Source organism: Acanthopagrus latus, chromosome 1, assembly GCF_904848185.1.
Source record: "Acanthopagrus latus isolate v.2019 chromosome 1, fAcaLat1.1, whole genome shotgun sequence".
Taxonomy (NCBI): Eukaryota; Metazoa; Chordata; class Actinopteri; order Spariformes; family Sparidae; genus Acanthopagrus; species Acanthopagrus latus.
This window is the reverse complement of record NC_051039.1, coordinates 28,440,360-28,466,146: the sequence shown is the minus strand read 5'-3', so window position 1 is coordinate 28,466,146 and position 25,787 is coordinate 28,440,360. Positions and strand designations below refer to the sequence as shown.

General features: G+C 39.8%; 3 protein-coding genes and 1 long non-coding RNA gene across 10 annotated transcripts in view; 3 read left to right on the top strand and 1 right to left on the bottom strand.

The window, feature by feature from the left end:
• The window catches only part of LOC119029578 (cyclin-dependent kinase 12-like), a 13,811-nt gene extending 6,186 nt beyond the window's left edge, over positions 1-7,625 (top strand). The window contains exons 1-7 of one of the 5 annotated variants that reach the window (XM_037116528.1): positions 676-884; positions 1,238-1,611; positions 1,699-1,778; positions 1,929-2,072; positions 4,192-5,793; positions 6,774-6,845; positions 7,240-7,625. In XM_037116528.1, coding sequence (XP_036972423.1) covers positions 1,278-1,611; positions 1,699-1,778; positions 1,929-2,072; positions 4,192-5,793; positions 6,774-6,827 — 2,214 coding nt within the window. In that variant the 5' untranslated portion in view covers positions 676-884; positions 1,238-1,277 and the 3' untranslated portion in view covers positions 6,828-6,845; positions 7,240-7,625. Of the gene's footprint in view, positions 1-604; positions 889-1,237; positions 1,779-1,928; positions 2,073-4,191; positions 5,794-6,773; positions 6,846-7,239 lie in introns of those variants that run through there. The other 4 variants (XM_037116513.1, XM_037116493.1, XM_037116502.1 and 1 more) reach the window with 4 other exon arrangements.
• Positions 7,626-8,444: 819 nt separating this feature from the next.
• On the bottom strand, positions 8,445-11,627 carry LOC119029570 (group XIIB secretory phospholipase A2-like protein). The gene is made up of 4 exons (XM_037116470.1): positions 11,254-11,627; positions 10,221-10,309; positions 9,522-9,687; positions 8,445-8,963 (listed from the first exon to the last, which is right to left on the bottom strand). The coding sequence occupies exons 1-4, from the start codon at positions 11,504-11,506 to the stop codon at positions 8,845-8,847; spliced, it is 627 nt and encodes a 208-aa protein (XP_036972365.1). The 5' UTR covers positions 11,507-11,627; the 3' UTR covers positions 8,445-8,844.
• LOC119029575 lies at positions 8,881-9,690 on the top strand. The gene is made up of 2 exons (XR_005078029.1): positions 8,881-9,016; positions 9,465-9,690. It is a non-coding gene; the product is annotated as an uncharacterized LOC119029575 (long non-coding RNA).
• Positions 11,628-13,217: 1,590 nt separating the features above from the next.
• On the top strand, positions 13,218-25,513 carry LOC119029556 (uncharacterized protein PB18E9.04c-like). 3 transcript variants are annotated; one of them, XM_037116440.1, is made up of 11 exons: positions 13,218-13,631; positions 13,716-13,794; positions 14,323-14,670; positions 17,236-17,334; positions 17,474-17,588; positions 18,033-18,142; positions 18,238-18,374; positions 18,505-20,084; positions 21,292-21,393; positions 22,062-22,132; positions 24,256-25,513. In XM_037116440.1, the coding sequence occupies exons 1-11, from the start codon at positions 13,549-13,551 to the stop codon at positions 24,571-24,573; spliced, it is 3,042 nt and encodes a 1,013-aa protein (XP_036972335.1). In that variant the 5' UTR covers positions 13,218-13,548; the 3' UTR covers positions 24,574-25,513. The 3 variants fall into 3 exon arrangements, with proteins under 3 accessions (XP_036972335.1, XP_036972345.1, XP_036972354.1); XM_037116450.1 differs by lacking the exons at positions 13,218-13,631; positions 13,716-13,794 and adding an exon at positions 15,304-15,344 and having other exon boundaries at positions 14,444-14,681; XM_037116459.1 differs by lacking the exons at positions 13,218-13,631; positions 13,716-13,794 and having other exon boundaries at positions 14,560-14,681.
• Positions 25,514-25,787: the final 274 nt, after the last annotated feature.

Genomic DNA, 25,787 nt, shown 5'->3' with positions numbered 1-25,787 from the left:
ACATGCTAGTGAGAAATTGTTTTCTTTGGTCTGTTGCTGACCAAAAGTATTCAATTACTAAGAGGTTATTTTCTGTTTTTACTTTTTATTGACTACAATGATCACTTAAAACTTGAATTGATCAATTTTATTTCAGCTCTTTCAAGCGCTGGAACTAAGTCATGAGTGAATGACAAGCTCCTCAAATTCCTTGAGAGCCTGATGATGACTTTGTCAGGTTAATGGCGTGATACCGATAACCGTCTTAAACCATTCTAAGAATTTGTTTGTGCGGTGCACCAGGAGACTGTCCTGCAAATTCTTCTCAAAATGTAGACATTGAAGGATTTGCTGGTGGCTATGTAATATGATAAAGACTCAGACAAAGATAACAAAAAAACATTGTTGACCTATGAGATTTTTTTTTTTTTTTTTTAAATTTGTCGGTAACTGCATTGATATCTTTTGGTCAGCAAAGGTAGTGTGACATTAACCATATCAAGATAAATCTGATTTCAAGTCCCAGTGATGGCTGCTGTTCAGGTGCTCAGACTCAAAGTAGTCACTTTGATTAGCGGAGAAAAGAGTAGAGAGGCTCAAAAGAGTGGACATGTCAGTGTCGAGGACTTGTCTGAGTTCATGTGCACGGTCACAGGTACTCCATCCAGCAGGTGTCGCTGATATTTATATCCGTTTTTGAGACGACCGAAGCAGTAACAGGGCTCTGGTCCTGCTCTAGTGGCAAGTTTACAATATTTATGTGTAGTCCTCCTGCTGCTGTATCTTATTCCTTGCAACTTTGGACATTTTACAGTCCGAGAATTTAGTTAGCGAAGTAATAGTCATAGTATGACATTTTATCACTCCGAGATGCGACGGAGAGAGCGGTCATTTGAACAGTCCCAGTAGGTAAACACTCTGTTAGCTGACAGGCTAACGGTCATCTGAAGCCGTCAAAAAGAAGGATTTAATCCGCTCTGTGGTCTGTGAATGACTCATATTACACAGTGTTATCATACCATTGCAGTGTGGCTATTTGTCAGACATTAGGGTTTGTATTTCCACATAAACTTAATGTTAATGCTCTTCGAACTGAACGTCTATGTTAACAGTTGCTTGGCAGGGGCTGCTGAGAGGCTCCGGAAGACAGTTGTTATATTCTAAAAAGCGAAGAGGTAGTCAGCACACTGTCGGTACAGTCTGCCGCACACAGGTCATTAACCCACAGCCATCTGTCCACATTGTTTCTATTTAACAGAGTGTACTGACTTCATTGACTGTACGAGACTGGCTGAAGGATGAATCCACCTGACTGGGGGAGAACTTTTCGAAGCCAACAAAGAATATTGGACTCGGCTCATCAGACTGTTGTCGACAGCAGCCTGGAGAATTCAGCAGCTGATAATTACTGGGCCACTCACTGCAACTATCCAAGATACGGTGCTGATGAACCTCAAGGTATGCCACCAGGAGTGAGTCTGGGATCACAGGGACTTTGTCCACCCCTGCACAGCTCACATGATCAGGAGGTGGATCTCGAGGACCCAAATGGACAACCCTTCGAAATGGATGAGGATCCAGAGCTGAGAAGAAAGCGAGAAGAGCTTAGAGAGATAGAGGAGCAAATAATATGTAAGAAAGTTTCTATCGCTCTGAAAACAGTTAAACCATTGGTGGAGGAGACATCACTCACAGGATTTTCCTCCAATGAACAATCAGGTACCTGCAAAGGTGCAACTCTAAAAGACAGGGTGAATGCAATTATTCAGCAACGCCATCCTGCCAGCTTTCTCTCGAAGGTGAGTAAAAGATGAATTGCTCAGATACTTATTCATGTCTTTTAGACCATTAGTTTGCTTTGAGGATACAGTGATTTTCAGCAAACAGGGGCCACCTCCTTTTCAGATAATATACTCTACATTGTTTTTCCTCCTCGTTGTGCTGCTCAGGTCCACTATCGCAGAGATGTAATGAGCTCATCCAGCCTAAGCAAAGATGGTTTGCTGCAGGAAGACCATCCACTGAAGCTCAGAGTGAAGGCCCTAATGATGCAGAGATCCAGGGATCTCCACGTTTCGTCAACAAACATTAAGGTTTGTACTATTTTATTGCATTCCACTTTGGGTGGTAAATGAGCTTGCATTTCTATGGTGCTTTTACAGACTACTGACTACTCAAAGCACTCAAACACTTGTCACAGTCATCTATTCTAACACACGTTCATACACAGTCATACACTTGCATGGTTATGTATGCCATGCAAGGTAGGCAACGGCTCAGCAGAAGCAATTTGGGGTTCAGTATGGGGGCTCTTGCTTAAGGATACTTTGTCATGCAGCTGGGGGGGCGATTACTGGATGACTGACTCTACCTCCTGAGCCACAGCCACCAGTTTTGTAGAAAACTGTCATCACTTTCTGATTATATTTAATAAGAATATAAATGAAATTTAAAATATGCTAAATTAAGACCCATGAAAATATTTTTTCATTTTATTTTTTTCATCAACCTGTGTTCTCGGTCTGCTTATCCTGTACAGGGGGTGGAAAACTTCTCATCATGCACTGTTTGGGAGACAGGGCACAGGTTGCCATAGGATTAACAGATAAACACAACTAGGGCTGTGCAGTATGGTTTAAAAAAAACATTTGCAGTTGTATTTTTTGACAGATATTGCAATTGAAATGTGATTCATGATCAGGGGGAATAATCATGGTCCTGCAGGTGGCCACGATTAGTGACAGTTATCCTCTCCTCCATTGGTGTTCATGAATGCAGCCACATGACCCTTTACTGGATCAGTTTGACACACATGTTCTATACTATACTCAGTGATCTATATTCCTGCACATTGCTAATTTAACATCATTTAAATACCCCTTTTATTCATAAAGTCTTTCCAATAATCAGACTATAGCAGTCTACAAATCATATTTTCAATACGTGAATATTACATAAACAAAGCATTTATCCATCTGCAGTGCCTGACATGTTTGTTGTAATATATAGTACATAATTGTACAATAACACTGTTTTCACATGGCAGATTTAAGTTAAGCATTTATTGACCCTGCTGCACACACCTCTCTCAAAGTTGACAGTGCCTCCTCCTCAGTATTTATGGCTACAGCTGTTAGCTTCAGGTGAAAATGTCTAACGCGATTAGTAATAGGTGTGATGTGTGTTAGTCTGGTCCAGTTTGTACTTCCCAGCAAGTTCGTAAAATCCGACATGTTTCTCGAGATATCCGTTTAAAAAATATTCAGCAAGTTTTTTCACTCACAAATGATTCTGCCTCCCTCTGACATACCTCCTACATAAGTAATGTTAGCCTAATATCTTCCCACAGTTCAAAGTGTGGGAGCAACGTTGTGACCTAACTTTATTGTCCAGCTGAGGCCAGACAATCAACATAAACTGCAGACTCTCGATTATGCTCTGGCTTTGCATTGATGCAGAATTTTTTACGTCCACATCATGATGCTTCTTATAATCGAGAAATTTACACACCTCTAGTATATATATTGAAGTCAGTATTTCTTTCCAGGCAGTGCCTTCTTAAATCTCATAAGCATTCCTATTCATTAAAAAAGTAATTGCACAGCACAGAAAATCTAGCATTGAGACAGCTTCCCACAGATTTTTTTAGAATGCAATTGCTGGGACACAATCAGAAAATAATGTGTTATTTTTCTGATTAACTGCTTTTTTTGCGATCTGATCGCTCGCTCTCTTCATTCACTCGACCAAGGCTGTTCTGTCTCTCTTTCTCCTTCCTTGAGGTGGGGAGTCTGTGCCGACTTCTAAGGGTGATTTAAATATATGTCAACTGTCAAAATGATAAAAAGCATCCATCTTCCACCTCCTTCTCATTTTTTCTAAGCAACAGTTTAGTCACTCCTCATGATTTTACTGTCGGAGAACTTCTGCATGTGGGCAGGGAGAGCATCATGCAGCGGCTGAGGGGGAAGCACCCTCCAGTGACCTGATAACACTTCTCACAGATTGATTTGAGTAAACGCTGCTCAACTGCCTTGACCACTCACTTAGTGGGTCTCTCACTCGCAGTCCAGCTGAAAATAGGCTTCATGATTAAATGCTCTAAGTAAAGACAGGCCCAAGTGTGAAACAAGTGTAGGTGCTCCAAGTTCCTGTTTTCATGAATTAATATTTCCACAGTAAGCAGTGTTTTTGTTATCTGACCTTTTCCAGGTTCCTGGTGTCACACCGCCTCTTCCAAGCCAAATCGTTACTTCACCAGCTGAGAGGGAGAACAGTGTTGACCAGGGTTTCCAGCGCTTCCTCAGCCTGCTCAACGAAGGAGTGGACATGGACTTGCTCAGTAGAATTGTAAACGATGACAGTGAAGATCTTCCTTTAGGTGAGGAGCTCCTGAACATTCAGCCCCTTGCTGTGGAGAATAAGTCAGACCAGCCTCTCAGGGGCGAGAGCCTGCATTCTAACAGTTGTGCCTTTCAGCTGGGCCACAGTCGGTCCAGCAGTAGAGAGAGGAAGACCGACTTGCCGACCAGTCAAGAGAGATACCTCAACGATCATTTACCTGGGGATGATGAGAGGAAGAATGACGGAGGAGTCCTTTGTTTAGGCTCTAGCAGTCGATCCAAGTCTCCCCCGCCAGTGAAGAAGAAGAGGAAGAAGATTGAAGAAGAGAAACCAAATGTGGAAAAGCAGCATGCAGATCTGCAGAACATTCTTAAAACTCTGGGCTTAAGGCTGGAAGTGGAAGAAATGAGCAAATTAGCAGATCGGACTCAGGAGAGGCTATATGGCAAGAGGCATGAAGGTGTGAAGGCTGACAGCAGAGGGGAGCAGGAGAGTCAGCACAGATACTCCCACGGACAGCAAAGGAGCGCCTCCTCTTCCTCTTCTTCCTCCTTCTCCTCCTCCTCCTCCTCCTCCTCCTCCTCAAGGTCGACTTCTAGAAGTCTTAGTCCCAGCCCCCCACGCCATCGGCACTCCCACAGTAGAGACTGGAAACAAAGACGAACACCTGAGCACAGCAGCTTGAGAGACAGAAGCAGAGATAGACTGACATACAAAGAAAGCAGAGAAGACAGCAAAGAAGCTCAGAAGCAAAGAGACAGAGAACACTCCAAAGAAAGTTCCACTTATCAACATCCGTATCTACAAAACCAAACGTATCCCCATCCCCATTCTGTTGCTTTGTCTTCATATCCAGATTACAGTTCATCCCAGTACTCTCAGTACTTTGATAGTGGCACTTACAACGCAGCTACAGACTCTTACTGGACATACACTCAGGATGCAAATCCTCCATCACTTTATCCCACTGAGCACCCTTATCCACAGAACACCTACCAGCACTTTCCCACCTCGGTATCGGCACCTACAAAGGATCTGCCTTGTGAAAAACCTCTTCAAGACGTTAACCTGCTTATGAATCCAGATCTGTCTAAGAGTGAAGGCCAAACTGGATCGACTTCTGGCCCTCGCTGCCTGACGGTCATCCCCACCAAGCAGTTAACCCACCAGATATGTCTAAAGCAGCTCACAAGCCACAGAACTAAAAGGAGGAATAGACCTCAAAAGAATAAACGGCGGCGGCGAAGAATGAAAGAAAAAAAAATGCTTGCAAATTCTATGAAGAAGGTGAAGGGACCACAGGGGGTTGAAGATGGCACCAAAATGAAACCTGAAGCTGAGCAGACAGAAGAGGAGAAAACGCAGCCAGCCAAGCAGTCACATAAGGAGAAGGAGGAACCAGCTGTGCAATCAGAAGAGGTGAAAAAGCAACCAACTGAGGAGGAGATCAAGATGAACCTGAGGAAAAAGGTTTGTAGAGTGTTTGTTATAAGCTTCCTAATCCTGGTATGGAGGTTAGGCTAACAAGAGTAAATGTATGTTATAAGCAGTATTATTAGGATTTCAATTCAATTTGCAGGCAAGTTGGGCCATAAGCCATGCAACAAGTGGCATGTTTCTTTTTCTTTTCTTTCTTTTTCTTTTTTTTTTTTCAATTTATTGACAACAAGTGGTATGTTTCATTTGTGGATTGTTGTCTCTATTTATCAAGGGATGTGTAATTTGTCCTACTTTTAGGAGCTTCCTTATCTGAGGAAACCACTTCTATTTCAGAGTTACAGTGATGTTCTAGCATGTAAGAAGTTGCCAGGACATGACATTGAAATACAATACATTTTGTGGAAGGAGACCTAGACTACTGTTATCTATTACATGGCTATACAAAAAGCCTATAAGTAAAAACATGGTGCTATTTTAAAACAACTGCAACACAACACATTTTCATCTTTGATAGTTATGGTACCATAAAACAATGATGTCACAGTCCGTGCTGAAAGTCAGTACAGAGGGAATCTTCATAAATTACTCCAGAGTTCTCTCTGAGGTACAAGCGTGTTCAGTCGGAGGATCACATCTGAAACGATTCCTAGATTCTGAGACTGGTGATGAATACAGGCCAAGGAGTCTTCAGGATTTCTCAAAAGTGTTAACACTGGGGATTTAGAGCATTTTAAACATTTTCTCATGGAGTACTGTGCTTATATACAGTGTGTGTGTGTGTGTGTGTGTGTGTGTGTGTATATATATATATATATATATATATATATATTTGTTTTTATATATTTATTCTGTGATTTTTTTTTTTTATCAACATTTGTGTTGTGTGGCAAAACTTGCTACAGATGAGAAATTTCACAAGATTTTGTATGATTTAAAATAACAGAATAACATGTATTGTAATAGTAATTTCTATATTTTATTTGTCCTAATACACCATTGTTTTGTTGTAGCTGGAAGCATTTAACCAGATGGTGAAGCAAAAACTGATGCAGTCAGCTCTCTAACCACTAAGACCGGTTAAAGTAAGTAAAAATATGTGTGACATCACCGACAGTGGATAATGTGTGTCCATGAATAATTGGAGCCCCGAAAAATGTGTTTCTCATGAATTTCAAATGAATTGTTAGTTAATTTCCCAATGCAGTATACATTTATATATCGTAATACTAAACTAATGCAGACCAAAAAACAACATAGATTATCTTTTCTAACTGACATCATTGTAAGAAATAAATCTCCATAAAATAATAATTAAAATGGATCAGAAATGGAAAATCTTTGTTTTTTTAATTAAACTTCTCATGAACTGAATGATTTATAACGATGGATATATGCAAGCAGCATTGAATCAGTGCCTTGTAGTCTTGCATGCTCATCATTTTCTTGTCCTTACCTTTCTTATCTTTTTTTCTGTAGACCTGTGGAGTGTCCTGAGTGTCTGTAATGTGAACCTGCTGTGAGCCCCGACAGACGGTGTGAACCTCATGTTTAACCTTCATCATTTACACATGCAGTTCATAGATTTCACAGATTTGTACTGAGTCACTCTTTGAGCTCCTACTTTCAATGAGATCTTCATCAAAAAAATATTCTTGCGCAAATAACTGCCAATTTGTGTTAGGATAGGTCTCTATATCTCAGCACTACATCTCAGTTAATATGTCTTTGTTTCTGTTACGACTTATTTTTCTTGGTATTGTCTAAATACATTTTACCAGTAAATTTACATACCTTTTGTGGACTGTCTTTTTGTTTGCTTGGTTTTTTCTTTGTTTGTCATAAAAGGTTCACTGTAAAATTGGTCAGTTCCTGGTATTTTGTTTCCACTACCTAATGGTGTGTATGCTGTTTGCACAAAAACGTTATACGAAAGCAATGAATGTTTTTGGTGGAGGACAAAAGCTAGCCTGAACATTTTATAATATCCACTCATGGAGGAGTCTCTAGAGGATGAATCCTAATGACAGTGATACGTTCACTGTCGTTATGTCAAGTCAGGGGGCTGTGAGACTGCAAGGCTAATATCAGCTGCTGATAGACAGGCCTGAAGAGTTCAGTAATTAGTGCAGCCGATACTTCTGCATATTCCTGTACTATAATGTGGTTGAATATTATTTCTCGTATACAGGATTCAAGTAATGGTTTAATAAAGTATTTGTTTTACACATTCATAATCAGTTGTATAACGTCAAGTCTGTATTGCAATGAACTGTGAGTAAATTCTGTGAACTTCAGGGAAGTCTGCACCTCAGGCAGACATTGAAAGTTTGCAGAAAGTCTGCTTGAAGGGCCCTTGAGGACTAGAAAAGTTGTGGGTTTGGAGCCTTTGTGTATTTTTTGTGTGTGTGTGTTAGTCCTGGAAAAGTACAGGAGTGTACAGATGCTAAATAGGTGAAATACTCTCTTCACGGCAACTCTGTTAGCATTGCAAACATTAATAGTTTAACACGTTAGCCTTCAAATGTTAGCACTGAGCTCAGAAAAGAGCTTCCGGCAGTCAAAAGACAGATGAAACTGACCTATGAATGTACACACACACACACACACACACACATACACATACATAAAGGTGATGAACACTGTCAGTAACATTCTAAGAAATGAAAGAAGGAAAAGTTAAATGGATCTGTTAATAACATTTATTTATCAGGTAGGTTAAGTATTACATGGTAACATGCAAAGACTGAAACACAAAAGGCTGTCTGTGCATTTAAGGTGTAGCTGACACCACATACTGTGTATTTGTACTTTTCCAGAATCATGCTCCATTGCCAACGCATAGATGCTTCACCACAGACAGCAGTAATGCACCTCTACAAGACACAAATGGTTTTGGCTTGTAATACGGTGTGCTGTTGAACTTAGAACAAATAATATAACGTCTTGAGAGGGAGAACGTCCAAATAAATTACTCAAGTAGTCAGACAGCAGTCTTTGCAACACCATCACTCAGAGTGCTATCGTCTGCAATGTCACACCAGTTGATACTGTAATAAATAGGAGCGTGGTTCATTTCTAAATCTAAAGTTCATCTCTCTCCTCGCCTTGACAGAAGCATGCTGCTCTCTGGCTGTTCATGTAGGGTCTGCAGCCCAGGGTCCACACTGTGTTGAACAAGGTGTCAGCTACCGTTTCACACGCTGACGAGAGGGAAGTAAGAGACAAACAACCAAGAGCTTCAGTCAGAACAGCAGTATGTACAGGAGAGGCTCATGTTCAACATTTAACTTTGTTCTGAGATTTAATCAGCCTACAGTTAATTTTGAAATATAATATATTGAAGTACTAGTCCATGATGCAATTTTAATTGTTCAAGAATCATTTTTAAAAAATATATTATTAGAGAATGTCTTTTAGGGATGTTTGGATCACTTCAAACAGGTTTTACATATTACACCAATCCCTCATTCAAAACCTTTGAACCTGACAGAATCACAGGCTTTTGAAAGGTCACTTGCTCAAATCCCCAGACAAGCAGGGAACTGTTCAGTCCCACCTCCTCTTATAAGGAGGGACATTTTAAATTTTAAGTGTCACACCATTTCAGCATCATTTTAGCTGTCACATAACTTGGTATTTGTAAGTCAACTCAGGTTCATGCAAGTGTCTCAGAATCTGTTTCATTGATTCCATTATTCAAGGTGACATTGAGGCTGAATGGTGGCCTGTAAGGACCAAGGGGTTTAAAGATTACCAACCTTCAACCTTTGACACAAAGCCAAGGCTCTTCTTGAGGTCAGAACAGATGCTGTGGAGGCACCAGCGGAACTTGGAGTCGCAGCGGTACTTGTTGGAGCCGCAGGTGTCGTAACACATATCCAGCTGGTTGCAACACTTGGTCATGGCGGGGATTCCTATGTCCATCTGGTAAGCGACAAAGGTGATTAATGAGTTTGTATGCAAGTTTACAGAGTGTTAGTTTTGGTTCAGACTGAAAATTAAATTATTCAGTCAAATGTAGTTCTCTATGAACAATTGGGGACTGTACAAAATATATTTGAAGAGAATGTGGCACAGAACCTCAATGTCCCCATTCACTTATTCAGTGTCAGTGGTGGTACTTGATAATTTAGTGGAACTCAAAAATAGTCAACAGCTTGAATGTCTGATAAACTGCACGCATTATTTGTTAATTTCCCACAATTTTGGCTTTTGTCAGTTGCATACTTTATTTGCAGTTTGGGCAGTGTAAAAAGTTCAGATGTTAGGGTGGAGGGTGTAGCATTTTTAACACCACATTTGAAAAGTCAAACAAGTTTTGATCCTCTTCCTCTTATAGATTCTTTTTCTATAGTCCCTTAGGAATGTAGATTCAGGTTTTCAACACAGTATCAATAACATTTCCAATGTGACATAAATCTCCATAAATTTGCCCTGAACAGAAAGAAAATTCATACCCCCTCTGGAACAGGAAGGCCAAAGAAATAGGAGCTACATCCATCAGGTTCAGGCATCTGGTAGCCAGGACGAGGAAGAGGAGCTTTACCTAAGAGAGGAAGGACAGCAAATGATCAGATGTCGGTTATGTTTCACAGTGGGTCAGTGGAAATGTGTTGGACTCTGTTCGACAATCATGTGGGTTTTGAAATAGATCCATGTTGCCACACAGAGACACAAAGTTTGCTTGTTTAATTCTGTTCACATGATATTTGACACTTTCCCCAGTCACCACATGAAACCTCTCCTATCATGCTTGGGTCACAGTCCAGCTCCAGGCCTTCTTACAGATGATAACAAAGATGATAAGAAGAAGTAAATCCTGTTAGGTGTTTAGTATCAGGGCATTCTTGTTATTGGGTTTAAATTGTTGCTTTTTTCCCCGAATACAGTCAGATTTCAGACAATAACCACTTACATTAATGGTGAATTATAAAGGTATTAATCATTAATATACTAACACTTACCTCACTTGATTTTTACAAAGAGGTTATTATCATTTGTGCACAGGTTGATTATCCAATTCACTGTTCATAAGCTCCCAGTCCAGGGTGATGATTTGATTAATATTTTATTTGGATTTTTAAAAGTAATATTGTTAATGTAAAAATATCGTCTTATGAGAGCTTACAGAGAACTTGGCAGTTTAAATGCAAGACTTGACATGCTGCTCACAGTATAAAAATCATGTGTATTCAAATGGAGATTCTTATTGTGGAAAAAACTGGTAATTAAAAGGCTTTGATGGGATTTGACTTGCATATGTTTTGTAAATGTATCTGTTGGTTTGAAGGGCAGATAGCTGAATTTATTTCGCAGCTGTCTTTAAATATGACAATTTTTATTCTAAAAAGGAAAAAGACATTTTGTGTTTTCTGTAAAGATTTTTAAGTGGTAACCACACTGGCTGATAAAAGGTCAGTGGCAGAATAATTGTAACCATGCAACTATTTTATACTGCATAATGCTTGCTCACCCATTTAACTGACTTACCATATCGACAGCGGTATTGGCATACTCCATCACGTCCGCCCATGAATTCCAGCATCGAGTCAAAGTATCCTCCGACAGACTCAAAGCTGCCTCTAAGGGAATTTAGTCCCCATTCCTCATTCTCATCCTCTGCCTGCGTGCCATCAGAGGCCTGTTCTGGTGGTGGTGCAGTTGGGTCCTCAGCCTCCTGGCTAACAGCAATGTGGATGAACAGGCCCAGCAGGAGGGGAGCAAGAAGGGCCCAACGGGTCATCCTGTAGCACTCAGTATGAACAGAGGAATAGGTAAGAGACTGAGGGGGAACACAAACACACTCGCAGAGGCAATACTGAAACTGTCTGTATGACCTGAACTTTGAGCCAGAAGCAGTGACGAGCTCATATGTGGAGGAACAAAGTCCAGCCTCTATCTTGTCTTTTTGACATATCTAAGCTTTTATCACTCACGCTGATTAATCAGTGTGTGCTTTCTCACTACTGAGTCAAGGGAATTAAATTAAGTTTTAATCCCATTAATTTAACAGTTAATCTCCCTTGACAGTAACACATAGCATCAGAGTGAATTGAGTGATTTTGCTGTAAAAAAAAAAAAAAAAAGAAGAAGAAGAAGAAGAGGCATCACAGGGGAAACAAGTCAGCAGACTTGTTAGTAAATTCATGTTCAAATTGTGTGTTAATATAAGAAAATGATTGAAAATACCTCATGGTAACTACCACATCTGGTAGTATTCGTTTAAGAAGCCCTCAGATGAACTCATAACTGCTAGTTCTGAGGGGGAAACTGCATTATATTAAGATATTGATCAGTGTGTCAAAGTGCACATCACCGGACGGAGGGCTGAATCTTAGTACTCTGTCAGTGTTTGTGTGTATATAGGCATCCAAAAACACATTTTATGTTTCTCTTTGCTTGTACTTTGTCAAAGTACTTGAACGGAAGACTTGTTGAGGGTTAGTATAGATCACAGTTAATTATGGCACAGCCTAGAACCTGGAGAAGGCTGCTACAGAGGCTTTTTTTTTTTTCAAATCCCTCCCAAAATGCCAAGGTGCTTCATCACAGGGAAATACATTTGATAAATGAAAAAAATTTAAATCTAAAAAAATCATTGAACATTGTGAATTTGAATTTTATGGGCTAAATTAGGGAAATTTCAATACCCAAATGGGAATAAAAATTTTTCCAAGACAACACTCATCACATGTACAACCTCTGATTGCAGAGAAAACATTTCAAGCTGAGTGATACAACAATAACAAACAGAAAATCATTGAAGTCAAGTAAAAGCCTCATACTCATCTAAATAATAGCAAAACATGAGATATGAAGAAATTTCATTGCTGCTTTTTTTGTTTGATGAACACACTTGAAATTAAATATATAAGTTAAGTCATATATAAAATGTATAAGGTTTGGGTGAGTGTTTCTGTTCATTTGCATAAATGGATATAATATTTACCATGTAGTATCAGCGGTGGTGTCACAGCTGACATTGTACAGGTGTTACCTGTAACATGAACAGTGGCTCTGTTCTATTCAGGTATCCAAGTAAAGCATGATAAAACAAATAAATGGTACATGCATTTTGTGGACCCTGAGTAGGATTAAAATGAAACCTTAATTTCAGGAGATCGGCAACAGAGATTGTTGCTGTGACAGTATGTGAGTTTTTGTTAATGTAGAAGACACAATATGTTCATACATGACGTCACCAAATAAACCAGACAATACAAAACTTTACTGCTAGATGGCGCCACGTGCCAGTGTATCCGCTGTTACATTTATACATGTAAGTATTTACTTTAATCTATTTACTGATGTTGCAATTCACAAGTGCTTTTGTTTATTTTAAATGTTTTTTTTCACAACTGGGCCTTGTAAACATGCCATGCTCAGTTGAACTGACCCATGTCTCCTCCCCCTCTGTCCTAATATGGTAGAGTCCAAGGAGGTGACGTTTGTCGCAAACCCGGAAGAGGCATCCATCAATCGACGGAATCATGATTGCAAAGACGTTACATTTGTGTAACGGATCCACGTGAACCACTGGACTGCAACTCAAAGCAGTTTGTTTGTGCGAGTCAGACCCTGGCAGAGAAGCAGGTCAGGATAGATAATCCACTCAGAAGACTGTTTCATGTGCGCGAAGTAGACTGCCATTTCCAGCATCCCTTGTGGGCAGAACGCTGTTTGAAAGTTTGTAGCAGTACATGTGAGCGGTCACATCCTCGGTTATGAGCGCTGCGCTAGTTTTTACACAAGGAGAAACAATGAACCAGTGACAAGTGAAATAAAATGTCTTTCGCTAAGTTGTTCACAAGACTAGCTGCTGCCGCAGAGGAAGTCAATAGTCCTGGTCACCGAGCCTTCACACGCAGGTATTTGACGAGGGATTAGCTTGTTTGATGGAGCAGATCTTTTTAAATCTACATATTCATTAGTCTTCCCTTTCTGTTTTATAGAAAAGAGACTGACGATGGTAATGGAGGCAATGACAGAAAGAGGGGGGCCCAGGGAGAGCCGACTGGCCCTTACACAAAGGTGAGTCTTACGGTGATGTTGACATTATTACATCATAAAAGGAACATTACATATTTAAAAGTGGCCTCAGAGGTTCTGTAAGAAATCCACCAGGCTGACTGTCCAAAAAGACACACCAGCTCCAGAACAGGATACTCACACGTTTTCTGCAACTGTAGTTTACATCTTTATGTTGGTCAGATTAGAAAGTTAGAGCTGTGGGTAATTTAACCTAGAACCTTGACTCAGTTCAGCACTAATAACTTAGTCTCTAATTTTAATGTTTCACTACTTAACTAATGGCAGGGATTCTACTCACGGAACATAATTGATGTGACCAACAGGCAAACTGCGACCACTGCCATTGGTTAATGTTGTATTTGCACGTAGGCTGCAGTCAATAAGGCAAATGTGTTTGGGACAGTTTTTCTCTGTTCAGTTGAAATTCTTTATCAGTGCATTCTTAGTTTGTGCTGCATGCCTGCACAACATGGATTTGTATTTGACTTTCTTTGATGTTTCACTTTGAATGCACTTTTGTTTCCGCAGAAGCGATGTTACCGAGCCCAGACAACCAGAACTTATAATGCTACAGAGGATGAGTCTGAGGCCAAACACTACCGTATGCATACCACTGACAGTGAACATCCAAGTGTTGACTTCACCAGAGAACTGAGACATCACAGAAATCAAGCTGACCACATTAACATGAGTCACAAAGGTCAGAAGTACAAAACTAGAAGTAACTGTAATGTGAACAAGCAACAAGAACAGAAAAAGAAGAGTCAGCATCAGCAAAGTGCTAGAGGTAGACATGCCTATCAAGGTGCAGGCCATCAGACTGGACCTACTTCGAGAAAACATGGAGATGACAGGAGACGTGAAAATTATAAACAGGCAAGTTGGAGGTATGAAGTGACAATGCCCAAATATTTTACTTTATTCTTTATAATATTGTGCTTTTGACACACAAAAATTGCATGACATTTTGCAACACTGCTATTTAGTGTTTCAACCTGTCAACACTTAAGTCACAATATTAGCCCAATATTACCTCGAAAATAAAAAAAAACTCAAGTTTGTCATAATATTTGTTTTACCTTTTGCATAAGAAACTGTAACTGGTAAAATCTATCGCCATCTTTCCATTACATCTGGTGGCCTGGCTCTACTGTTTTACAGGATCTGCATGAATGTGTGTCTTAAACCAGTGACACACTTGTCCTTATCCCTGCAGTACTATTGACGAAAGAGACTCCGCTAATTCAGTATCTAAATATGACTCTCGAAATAGCAGAAAGTAAAGGCAGTGAACCAGGAAAACTCAGCAGATGTTTGAGAATACAGACCAGACGAGAGAAACTAAAGAGATTCAGTCAGAGCCTACAAAAATACCGAGAGCTGAACACTCTGACTTTCTTTCAGGTTTCCTGCACTTACTTGAGTTGATGGTCAGTTCTGAGAGGAGATGGGTGCTTGTTATAGGACTCTGTTTCAAAACTGATGTTAACTGCTCTTGCTTTCTGTTAGTGGAGGAGAGAGAGGCACTGACACAAGGACCTCAAGAAAGCGTGAGAAAAAGTCACATCCTTTTGTCTGCTGTGAAAAATCTAACCACAAACAAAACCACAGTCTTGCAGCAATAAACACCTTAAACAAATTGTCCACAAGCTTGTATAGGCAACTGAGAGAGATGGGGACGGTCTCAATATTCATGTCGTATTACAGTCCGCTCACATACGGCCCACACTTAAATGATTATTTTAGACTCGTAAAAATTGTGTCGTGTTGGAGGATTTGATGGAGCTTACCTATTTTTCCATTGCTGCCAGTTTTAGATTATTCTCTAAATTAAAATGCTGAAAGGCAATCCCCACAGTAATACCCAATATAAGACACTCCAATTTACACAAATAAATTCAACAGAAGATCCAGTACGTGTGGGTTTTCTTGCATCTGGCATTGAGGTTGCAGATTGCAACCAACTGAATAGCCATCCCCTTATCTTTCCCTTCCAAGCATGTGGGAGAACCTCTCGCAGTCGCTAGAAATGGCAAATGTGAAAGGCCCTATATAGTGCCAGTGTTTGGTCTGTCTGCTCTGGGCTACTGTGTAGGGCTGGGCGATATGGCCTAAAAATTGAATCTCTGTTTTTTTCACACCAAACTCGATTTACAATTTTAATCGATTTTTTTTCTTCTCAAGAACAAACTTCAAATTACAAAGAAATTATTAAAAGCATTGCTTTTATTTTAATGCTGTCATTTACAACAAATTTGCCCTGCCACTGTAAACAGTGCAGCTTCAAACTCACTTGAAAATAATTTAAAAGTGCATCCTTTTGAAAAGAATGTGTCCCTTTTTGAAAAAATGCTTTTGTAAACATAAATTTGACATGTCAGATGGCTTGCTTTTATAAAAACAAATCAGTTTCCATATTGGTATTGATAACGTGTGAACATAATGTTAGTTAAATAATTTATTTTGCAAAAGGTGCCCTTGTTTACAAAAAAGTATTTTATATCCCTGAAGATATGTAAACTAAATTAAACATCTGCGTGGATTGCATAGTAAACATGACATGTTGGTAGATGTACAGGACATGAGGTGTGTGCTTGGAGTCTGTTTTACACATTTTTGGTCAGGAAGACGAGCCTGTCTGCTTCCTCTGATTTGAGTCAGGACCCGTTGCGACTTTGTAGCACAAACCTGGGGTCGAACATTTTCAGCATGTGGATGAACCTCCAGCGTTTCCGCTGTGTATACGGGCACCATATCTTTAACGATATGCAACGTGACTGCATCTGTAACAGCTGCCCACTTTGGCTGCTTTGTTCTCATACGGGACACAATTATTACACGATTCCGCTGATGTTGGCTGCTTTATAGTGAGTGTTTGTGGGCTGCCGTGGTCTGGACATAAATGGTTCCTCCCGCTGATTTTAGTTACAACAGCCTTTGAACAAACTTTGCAGCGGATGCTGCATGTTGTGTTTGTTTCTCTGTGGAAAGTCAATGCAACTATAAACTACGGGAGCCCATGAGGAGCGGCGGAGAAGCAGGTTGAATAGAAAATCAATTTTTAATTTTTTAAAATCGTCCTAAACCAAAAAGTCAAATTAAACAATTTTGCCGATTCATCGCCCAGCCCTATTACTGTATAAACATGGCTGTGCAACATGGTAGGCTCTGTGGAACCTCCCTTTGTAGATTTATACAAGGCTGATTCCTAGGCCAAGAAAAGATAAGAATTCTTAGTTTTAGGTGATATTAAACTAATAAGTACATCATTCTGAATACATTGTTGCATTCCTGCCAAAATATCCCTGTTAAACCTAACTGCCCCCAACCAAAGCTCAGAATGCCACAACAAATTGGTTCAGGGGCACACAAAAATCTTCATTTTAGAATGTATAAATTGGAAATGTTGGGAATATCACTGACATGCTCATCTTCTCTTAGGGGTTCACGTTCATGACACAGGAGTTCAAGGACCAGAATGCTCTGGTTGTGGATGGACGGTCACTTTGTCGACATTTCCTTTATGGAAGGTGCATCAAGGCAAGATATATTTAGTATTGCATATCGGCCAAACTTAAAAAGGCTTTATTATTTATTCCGCCAACAGGCTTTTATTGAATGCTGTTATAACTCCCTCTGTGTTGTCTTAACATTGCTCCCATCCCTTTCTTGCACACAGGGTGATGACTGCCAAATGGAGCATGTTCAGAGTTACAACAATCTCATCAAAGAACTGTGCAAATTCTACGTCCAGGGATTCTGCTCAAAGGGAGACAGCTGCCCATACATGCACAATATCCTTTGGTTAAAAAGCAATAATCTGCATGTCTTCCCATCATGTAATAGGCCTATTCAGGCTGCCCTTTCAGTCCGGGAATCATAAACCATTTCCGATTTTAAACAGTCGGTTGGTACATGTTCAGATTAAGAGGTGGACACCAGGGGAAACCCCTTGAAAAAGAACCATGCAGATCTCAACATCACGATGTGTACAGTCACAACTCTTTTGGACCTGCAGCGCTGGATTGCTGTATAAATTGACACATGATGTGGCTTTACGACAAAGCTGCTTTGTTCATTGTGAACAAACAAATGCAGAGAAATGGCAAGCCTTCCCTGTGCTGGTAATGGAGAGTCTCTGTGAGAAGCGTTACTGATTGCAGTTATGAGTATTGTACTGCTATTTGTGAGAAAGTGGAAGCTGTTGAATGTCTAATATTTCCTTTACTAAGCTGCACGCTCCTTTCCTTGCAAGTTCTTCCATAGGAAGGGGAAATGTTCTCAAGGAGAACATTGCAGGTTTTCTCATGAGCTGCTGAATGAAATCACTAGCAAACTCTTGGATGAGGTGTGTATGCAAAGTACCATGATGGAATATTTCTAAAAAATGTTATGCATTGCTGTGTGCTGATTTCACATATGCCTCATGTCCCCTCTATGCAGGCAGTAAAACGGGAAAGTGACCTCACTGAATTGGCAAAAAAAGCTGAACAGGAGTCCACAGGACAGCCAGATGACACAGACGAGTCCAAAATTATGGAAGCAACTACAACCCCTGATGTGTTAAAGCAACCACTCAGGTGTGCACATACAAACTTTAACCTGCCATTGTGATTCAACACATGAGTGTGGTACTTGCACAAGATTTTATCTCATACATGACATTTGGTTGTGACATTTAGGATTTTCCCTTTCACTTTCTCTTTTCAGGCCAAACTTTTACAGAAGTGGAGACACAAATGCTGAGCAGGAAGCCCTGTTAGGTCAACCTGAGGAAGTAATAAATAACACGGTGGAAGCTGTCCCACCACATGCATCAAATGCTGACCAACCCCAAAGCCCTCCATCAGCTAACCTCACTAAGGAAGAGCCAGTGTGTTACTCAGTTGAAGCAGTGCTTGGACCTCAACTATCCAAACCATTCTCTAGATTCTTAACAACTCCAAGGAGTCAAGGATCCGCCCCTCTCACTACTTCTGATTGCAGGACAGGCTCTGCAAACCAAAGCGAAGTTCCGTACTCTGTCGATGCTGTTCTCAGGTCTTGTAAATCAGTGGAACATTCTTCTTTCGGTGACAAACCTATCCGTCCTACTGCACAAACTGCATCCTTGACCCCCAGAAGTCACTTTGAAGAGATCACTGATGCTCAGCTAAGCTCAGAAACTCCAGATAAGGAGGTATTGAATTCTGTTCATACCAGAAAAGAAACCAACAAACCCAAGGAAAGATTGTTCAAAAGCCTGCCATCTCTCCAAGTGCACACCGGTCTGGTGTCAGAGACTTTCCCTAATTGTACTGTAGCCTACGGGGACAACAGGAAACAAGCTGCTCGAACAGCCTCTCATGGAGTCAAGTCTGAGTTGTTGTCTACAGATAGAACATACTCTGTAACCTGCAAAGGTGAAGGTGTTCTTCCTTCAGGGCCCTCTAGTCAGATGTCCTCTTCCAAACATCCTGCACAGTTGAGGCCACACCTCTCTGGTCTGCTATCAGATTCACAAGGATCTTTTAAGCCTTTTTGTCCCTCATCAGGCCCCATTAAGTTGAATGATTCTGCAGTCCCAGTCAGTCATTATTTAACACCAAAACAACCTACCAAGATCTATATGTACTCCAAAGAGACACAATCTGGTCGCAACCTTGGCTCAAAACAGCATTATTCAACTGAGACCAAAGCAGAGTGCGGCAGGGAAATGGTGCATTGTGCTGATTCGTCAGTTGAATGTAAAAAGACCAGGAAAAGTCCCTATCGTAGCCTTTTTGCAAGCCCCATCACTGACACTTCACAACCTATAGACAATTGTGTCACAAGTTCATCCTGTTGTCATGACTTAGTTCAACCTTCTTGTACTGCCCCACAGACTTCAGATAGCAGAGGTACTCATCTTAAAACTACACTTGAACCTGACAAAGCCTCTGCCAGACCGTTTCAAAGCCTTTTTTCTGCTCCTCTCAGTGCAACTCCTCTCGCACGTGTGCAGCCCCAACCAAATTATTCAAAGACTAATTCCTGTTCTAAACAGTCAGTCCACTCACTTGTTACTACATCTCTTTCACCAGACTCCAAACAAAAAGCTAGTAATATAGAGGAACCTCTCCAATACCCAGTCTCTCATACACCAAAATCCCCTGATTTCTCCTCTGATGCTGAAATGGGAAAAGATGGTTCAAGTGGGCATATAAATCAACCTGTGAAACAGTTGGTGAATCCTGTCTGCGGCCTAGTATCTAGCAGTCCAGCTTGTAGTGGTGACAGTCCATCTACAACCACAGCTCATCGACACAAAGGTGGGATGCCACATACTTCTTATCAATAATAATCCCAGTATATGTTTTCCCATGATGTTGCTTTTATGAATGGAATCTTGTTCAGTGTAATTTGTTGGGGTTTTTTGACAGTAATTTACCAACAAAAACTTTTCATTGTCAAAGGGAAAACGGATTTCTAGAAAGTAATGTAAGTTAATTAAAAATATATAATGTAAAATAAGTGAATGAATAAGTGTTCATCCCCGTCAGGTCAGTATTTGATAGTTGCAACCTTTGGATCTGATCACAGCACTGAGTCAGGTCATTGTTGCTGTAAAATGAATCTTCTCTTGCAGACAGGTTGCCCTGGAGGATTTCCCTTTATGCTGTTGCATTTATTGTACCCTATATCTTTTACTACCCACAGGATGGAGTGTTTTGTAGTGGTGTGCAGTGTTTAGGGTCTGCCAAACGTGGTGTCTAATCTGATGGCCAAGAAGCCCAATTTTAGTCTTATTTGACCAAAAAAACATCTTCTAGTTGACCTTGGAGTCTCCCATGTGCCTTTGTGGGTGAGTGAATGAGATGAACCCACTATTGAAGAGGGGTCATTAGATCTCCACTTGAGTTGCCCCAAAGTTTTGCCTGGTGAAGAACCCAGCAAACATTTATAACAGCATATAGAGTCTTTCTTAGCTCGGCTGCTGAAGCTTTTAACGCCTTCAGAGTAGTTATAGGAATATTTGTGGCCTCTCTAACTCTTCTCCCTCTTGCACAGTCATTCTTGTTTTTGTATCGACGTATTCTTTTCAATAACCTTTTCATGGAGTTGCTTGGAGTGTTCTTCTGACCTCATAGGGTAATTGTAGCTAGGAATACTGATTAACTATTGATTGGACCTTCAGACAGAGGTGACATTGTACTACAATCACTTGAGACACATTCACTGCACTCTTCATTTCACTATTTGTGAGACTACAAGCACTAATGGTTGCTGAATTAGGTCAGTCACTTGAATATTCATGCAGTCACTTATTTTACATTATATATTTTAAATTTATTGAAATTATTTCATAGAAATCTTTTCACTTCAACATTTCTTTGTGTAATTGAAATGCTAATTATATTGACTATGATTCCATTTATAAAAGCAGTAAAAAGGAAAGGGAATGAAAATATCCAAGTGGGTGAAAAAAATGTTCTAGTCGCTGTACATAATGTTGTTGATATCTTGTTCATATTTTAGGATCTGCAAAAACAACAGCTACAAATTCAGTTTTGAAGACTCTGTTTCTGTCCCTGAGCCCGTACCATCAGGACGGAGAACATCAAGACAGAGTAACATTGGGTACGCTGTTCATCCAGTCCTAAAATTTATATGATAGAGAGCCCCTTCCAGTTTCCCTCATGGGACCTTATTTTCAACATTAATTTGTATTGCACAGAAGTGAGAAAGGCAAGTAATCTTTTGATCCATCTCAAATTGTGCCCTAAGTTACACATACTTTTGTCAATTTAAAAAATGATTGTCTAAGTCAAGAAAGTTGCAGTTTGTCATAAAACTAATGAAATGAAAGACTGTGAAAATTTTGTTTCGTTTCATTTTTGACGCGATCACATCTCAAGCAGCACCAAAACTCATAACTTAAAAATTGTGAGCTGGTCCCATAGTATCAGCTTTCTCACAGCACTAACAGACATTGTCATTTTTTCATGTACCTTTTCTGTGCCAAGGGGGCACCCATGTTGGTTTTGGTGATGTGTGTTGAGAAAGACGATGTGGTTCACTGAGTGGTTAAACACAAATCTAGATGGTAGTTATCTTTAGTTACGACTAGCTGCCACATTCTTGACTCATCTCTCCCACTGATCACTGTTCAGTTTTTTCTGAAATGAGGTCCCATGAAGTTCCATGAAGTCCACCAGAAGGGGCATGATGTTGGCTGTATTCATGTATGAAATGTCATCCTGGAAGAACTGACAGTAATCTTATTTATTCTTATGATTTCATTTTAGGAATTGAAGAGAAGGACAAAAGCAGCACAAGGGGTGTCTTTGTGAAGCAACAGCAGAATAATAAGTTCAAGGTAGGTACAGTCATTGTCAACAGTTTACAAGTTTGTCAAAGCAGTCTGAAATTCTAATGTTTTCTATAGCTCTCATTTTTCTGTGGTGGAATGAGTGGAACACAAACTGCTTTGTTACAGAAACATCCATAATGTTTGGTTTAATAATGACTTTATTTATTATTATTAGGATTTCTGAAAATGTGAGCAAATATGGGTTAGGGGTATTTTATGTTTTTTATGATTTAGGTCCATTGTGTTAATACAGTATGTCAAAATGAGAAAATAACTGTACAGTCATATGTGAGGTTGTGCTGAAAATAATGACACCAAATAAGGCAAGTGAAATAGTTTTTAAGGTGAAATATAACAGTTAAGTCAAAAATGACCAATTCTATCCCTGATGTCCCACCTTCAAACACAATCTCATTTGGCTGTCCATGAAAAAGCTACTTAACCTCCCACTTTTCTATAGGAATACAGACTTCCTACGGGTAATGCACTAGTACAGCAAATTGAACAATCAAGTTTGGTGATTTTGGTGATATTAAAAGTTGTGTCAATCAAATGTTTTTTGTAGCATGGCCTCTTAACGTCTTCTGAGTGATTCTAATAGACGACAGCTGATGAGTTATCTGGGCCCATTTTAATTGGACTTGTTTGACTTCCATTAGACTCAACCACGAACACTGGAATAGTAGAGTCTTACAGGCTGGTCATGCTGGATGTCTGTGTACTGCATGGCGGCTGTGTTACTGAGCTGCTGCGTCTCACTTGCATGTTTGTGTTCAGATAGTCTGCCTGCCTGCCTGCCTGTCCGAACTGTTTACATGGAAATTGCCTTTTATAATTATCAGTACATATGATGATGTGATTTTCCTTTACTCCACGGAAAGAGAAAGAAAGCTGAAGGGGGAACGAGAGGGAGGGAGGAAGATCAAGTGAAAGTGAAGGACAGTGCACAGGAAAGAATCTGCCCCTCAGTTGAACCCCATGATGAAAATAGATAGACTGTGCTGAAGACACTAGGAATCCAATAAATGTAGTTGCACTTCACTGATTCTGTCAAGAGGAGTGGTTAAAACTTCAGCCAGAGGATTACTTGCTAGGATGACCAGCAAAAGCCACTACATGAGTTGAAAATGAACACGGAACATATAACCAAATATTAAGATTACTATATGTATATTTTTGACCCAGCAGAATTGGTCACATTATAATAATAGTAGTATATTGATAACAAAATAATGATGATGATAACTTTATCTACCTAGCAGCCTTTCATGGCTGCAAACTAATGCAGTGGAAATCATATCTATAAATATAAACAGCAGACGGTGTAATGCAGTCACATGAAATAAGTAAAATCTGAAAGAATAAAAAAAAAGGTTAAAATCATCCTCAAGTTATATATACGTTTTAAGAAGTATTTTAAAATGGATCACTGATTCAGCACAACTTTTCTCTTGAAGCAGGGCATTCAATAGTTTGAGGGCTCTGACTGTGAAAGCAGTCAGAGTCACCTTTGGTTTTGAGGCATGATTTTAGAATTGATTTGTCCTTTGATCACAGGCAGCGAGTGTGGGCGTAGGGAGAGAGCAGCTATATAATATAAGGAGGTTTGAAATCAGACAGGGCAAGTTATTAAAATAATTTTACAATTTCTCATGTACCATTACAAACATTTGTATGTGTACTTCTACATTTTAAAATCTGGTTTAAAAACAGATTTCTGGCAGGAGGTGATAGTCGAATTGAGTCCTGATATGGAGGGGATCAAATGGATGACTTGAAGAAAGTTGTCTGCCATTCAGTTTTTGATGTATGCCAGGTAGCTGTGAAGGGTTTGGAGGGAGGTTTGGTTATTTGGTTTGATGGGAAGATATAGTTGTATGTCATCGGCATACAATGGAATTGAATGTTGTGTTTCCGTAAGATTTGTTAAAGATAAAAAAATGCTTGCCAGCTTCATAGTTTAAACTCATACTGTGCATGCTGTTAGGTTGATTATATGAATTTCCATTAGGTGCTTTCTAGCTTTATGCTCTGTAGTTCTGTTGTATCCTTCTGGTTAGTGTTTGAAAGCTGATAACTTTTTGCCTTTCTCCTGTTTTTTCTTTTATTGCTTGTCATTGGTTCCTCAGAATCAAGATTCCCACAAACAGTCCACTGAGAAATCAGGTGCACACTCAAGACAGCACCAGCCTTTTCTTTGGACTCCTCAAATCTCTTTGGAGGCAACAGGATGGTCAACCCTCAGCTGTCCGGGAACAATGGAATTTCAGGTTAGAGACTCCAGCATTCAAAATTCACCGGTGGTGCCGCTGATAGAGCATGACACCCAGCCAAGACTGAAGAATACATCAGAGGAAGCAACGTGTGTGAATGGGAATGCCACAGCAACACCACTCAAGGATCTTTTTAAGACTTTAGACACCTCTGTCATCCACTCTGGAATTTAATTTGGGAATTACTTTTTATGTGTAATCAGACAAATGATCTGAATTGATTTTTATTTTTTATTTTTTGTGCAGTTTTTATTACTTCAATTTTGGGCACTGTCATAGATGTCGGAATTAGTCACCTTAAATGTATACTCCCTACAAATAGGGGCGGCATAACACCAGAGTAGCTGCTAATGACTGCTAACTGTATGCTATTTATACATCCATGACTGTAGGTACTGTTAGCTGTGCAGCTAGCAGGACTACTAGGAGTGCGTTGGTGTTACATCACTAGCACAGTAGCTGGTTAGCATGCAATCTTTGTTAATTTTTGAATGTTTGGAACTAAAGTTCTTACATACTGCACCTTTAACATATTTTAGGTATATATACATCAAGTCATTGTTCTTTTGTTGTCAAAAAAATATATAATAACCTCCCAAAACACTGATCTATATAACCTGTAACGGAAGAGTAAAATGTTCTTTAGTGATGCTGCATAAATAAACTTGATGCAAATAAATCCCTCTGAATTGTCAAAATCTTGGATCTGAACCACATGATGGTGATTCTTATTTGATTTCAATGTGCATCAAAAATATTTTGTCAGTTCAAATGGATCTAGGAAGAAAAAGAAGATTTAGGACCCCAGGATAAAACCTCACCTGTCCAACCTCAACTGACAATTGGTTGATGTGGAACTGACAACAGTTGCTGAAGCTGTCCTGGGCTCTGGGGCTACAAAGGCTGGACCCATTTGTTGTACTCTGTTTCTCCCTTCCTTCACCTTAGATCCACCCTGCATTACTTTCTTTGTTTTGTTTTGCGCCCTCATCATCTCCATAGCACATTAAACACATCTCCATGCACTGCTTTCACAGCTGTCATTGTTGATTTACATACTGCAGTGTACATTTTTGTTGTCTTAAGTTGTAATAAATCATTTGTTTTAAATGCATTTCTTGCCTGGACTCTTTGTTGCTGTCATTGAGTCAGTTTGTGACAAGAATTCAACTTCTGCCTGAAAACACTTTGTTCTGAAACAATTCAGATATATAGATTTAAAACAAGGAATTAAAAATATTTATCATCATTCAAGCTCCCTTTTTCTGTGTTATATCCCCCCCCGCTGTTGACCATAACAGGATGTACAACACCACATGTCTTGACATGTCTTGTCACAGTATCTAGTGTGGTATTGAAGAGCTACAAAAATGATCAAACCATCTGAT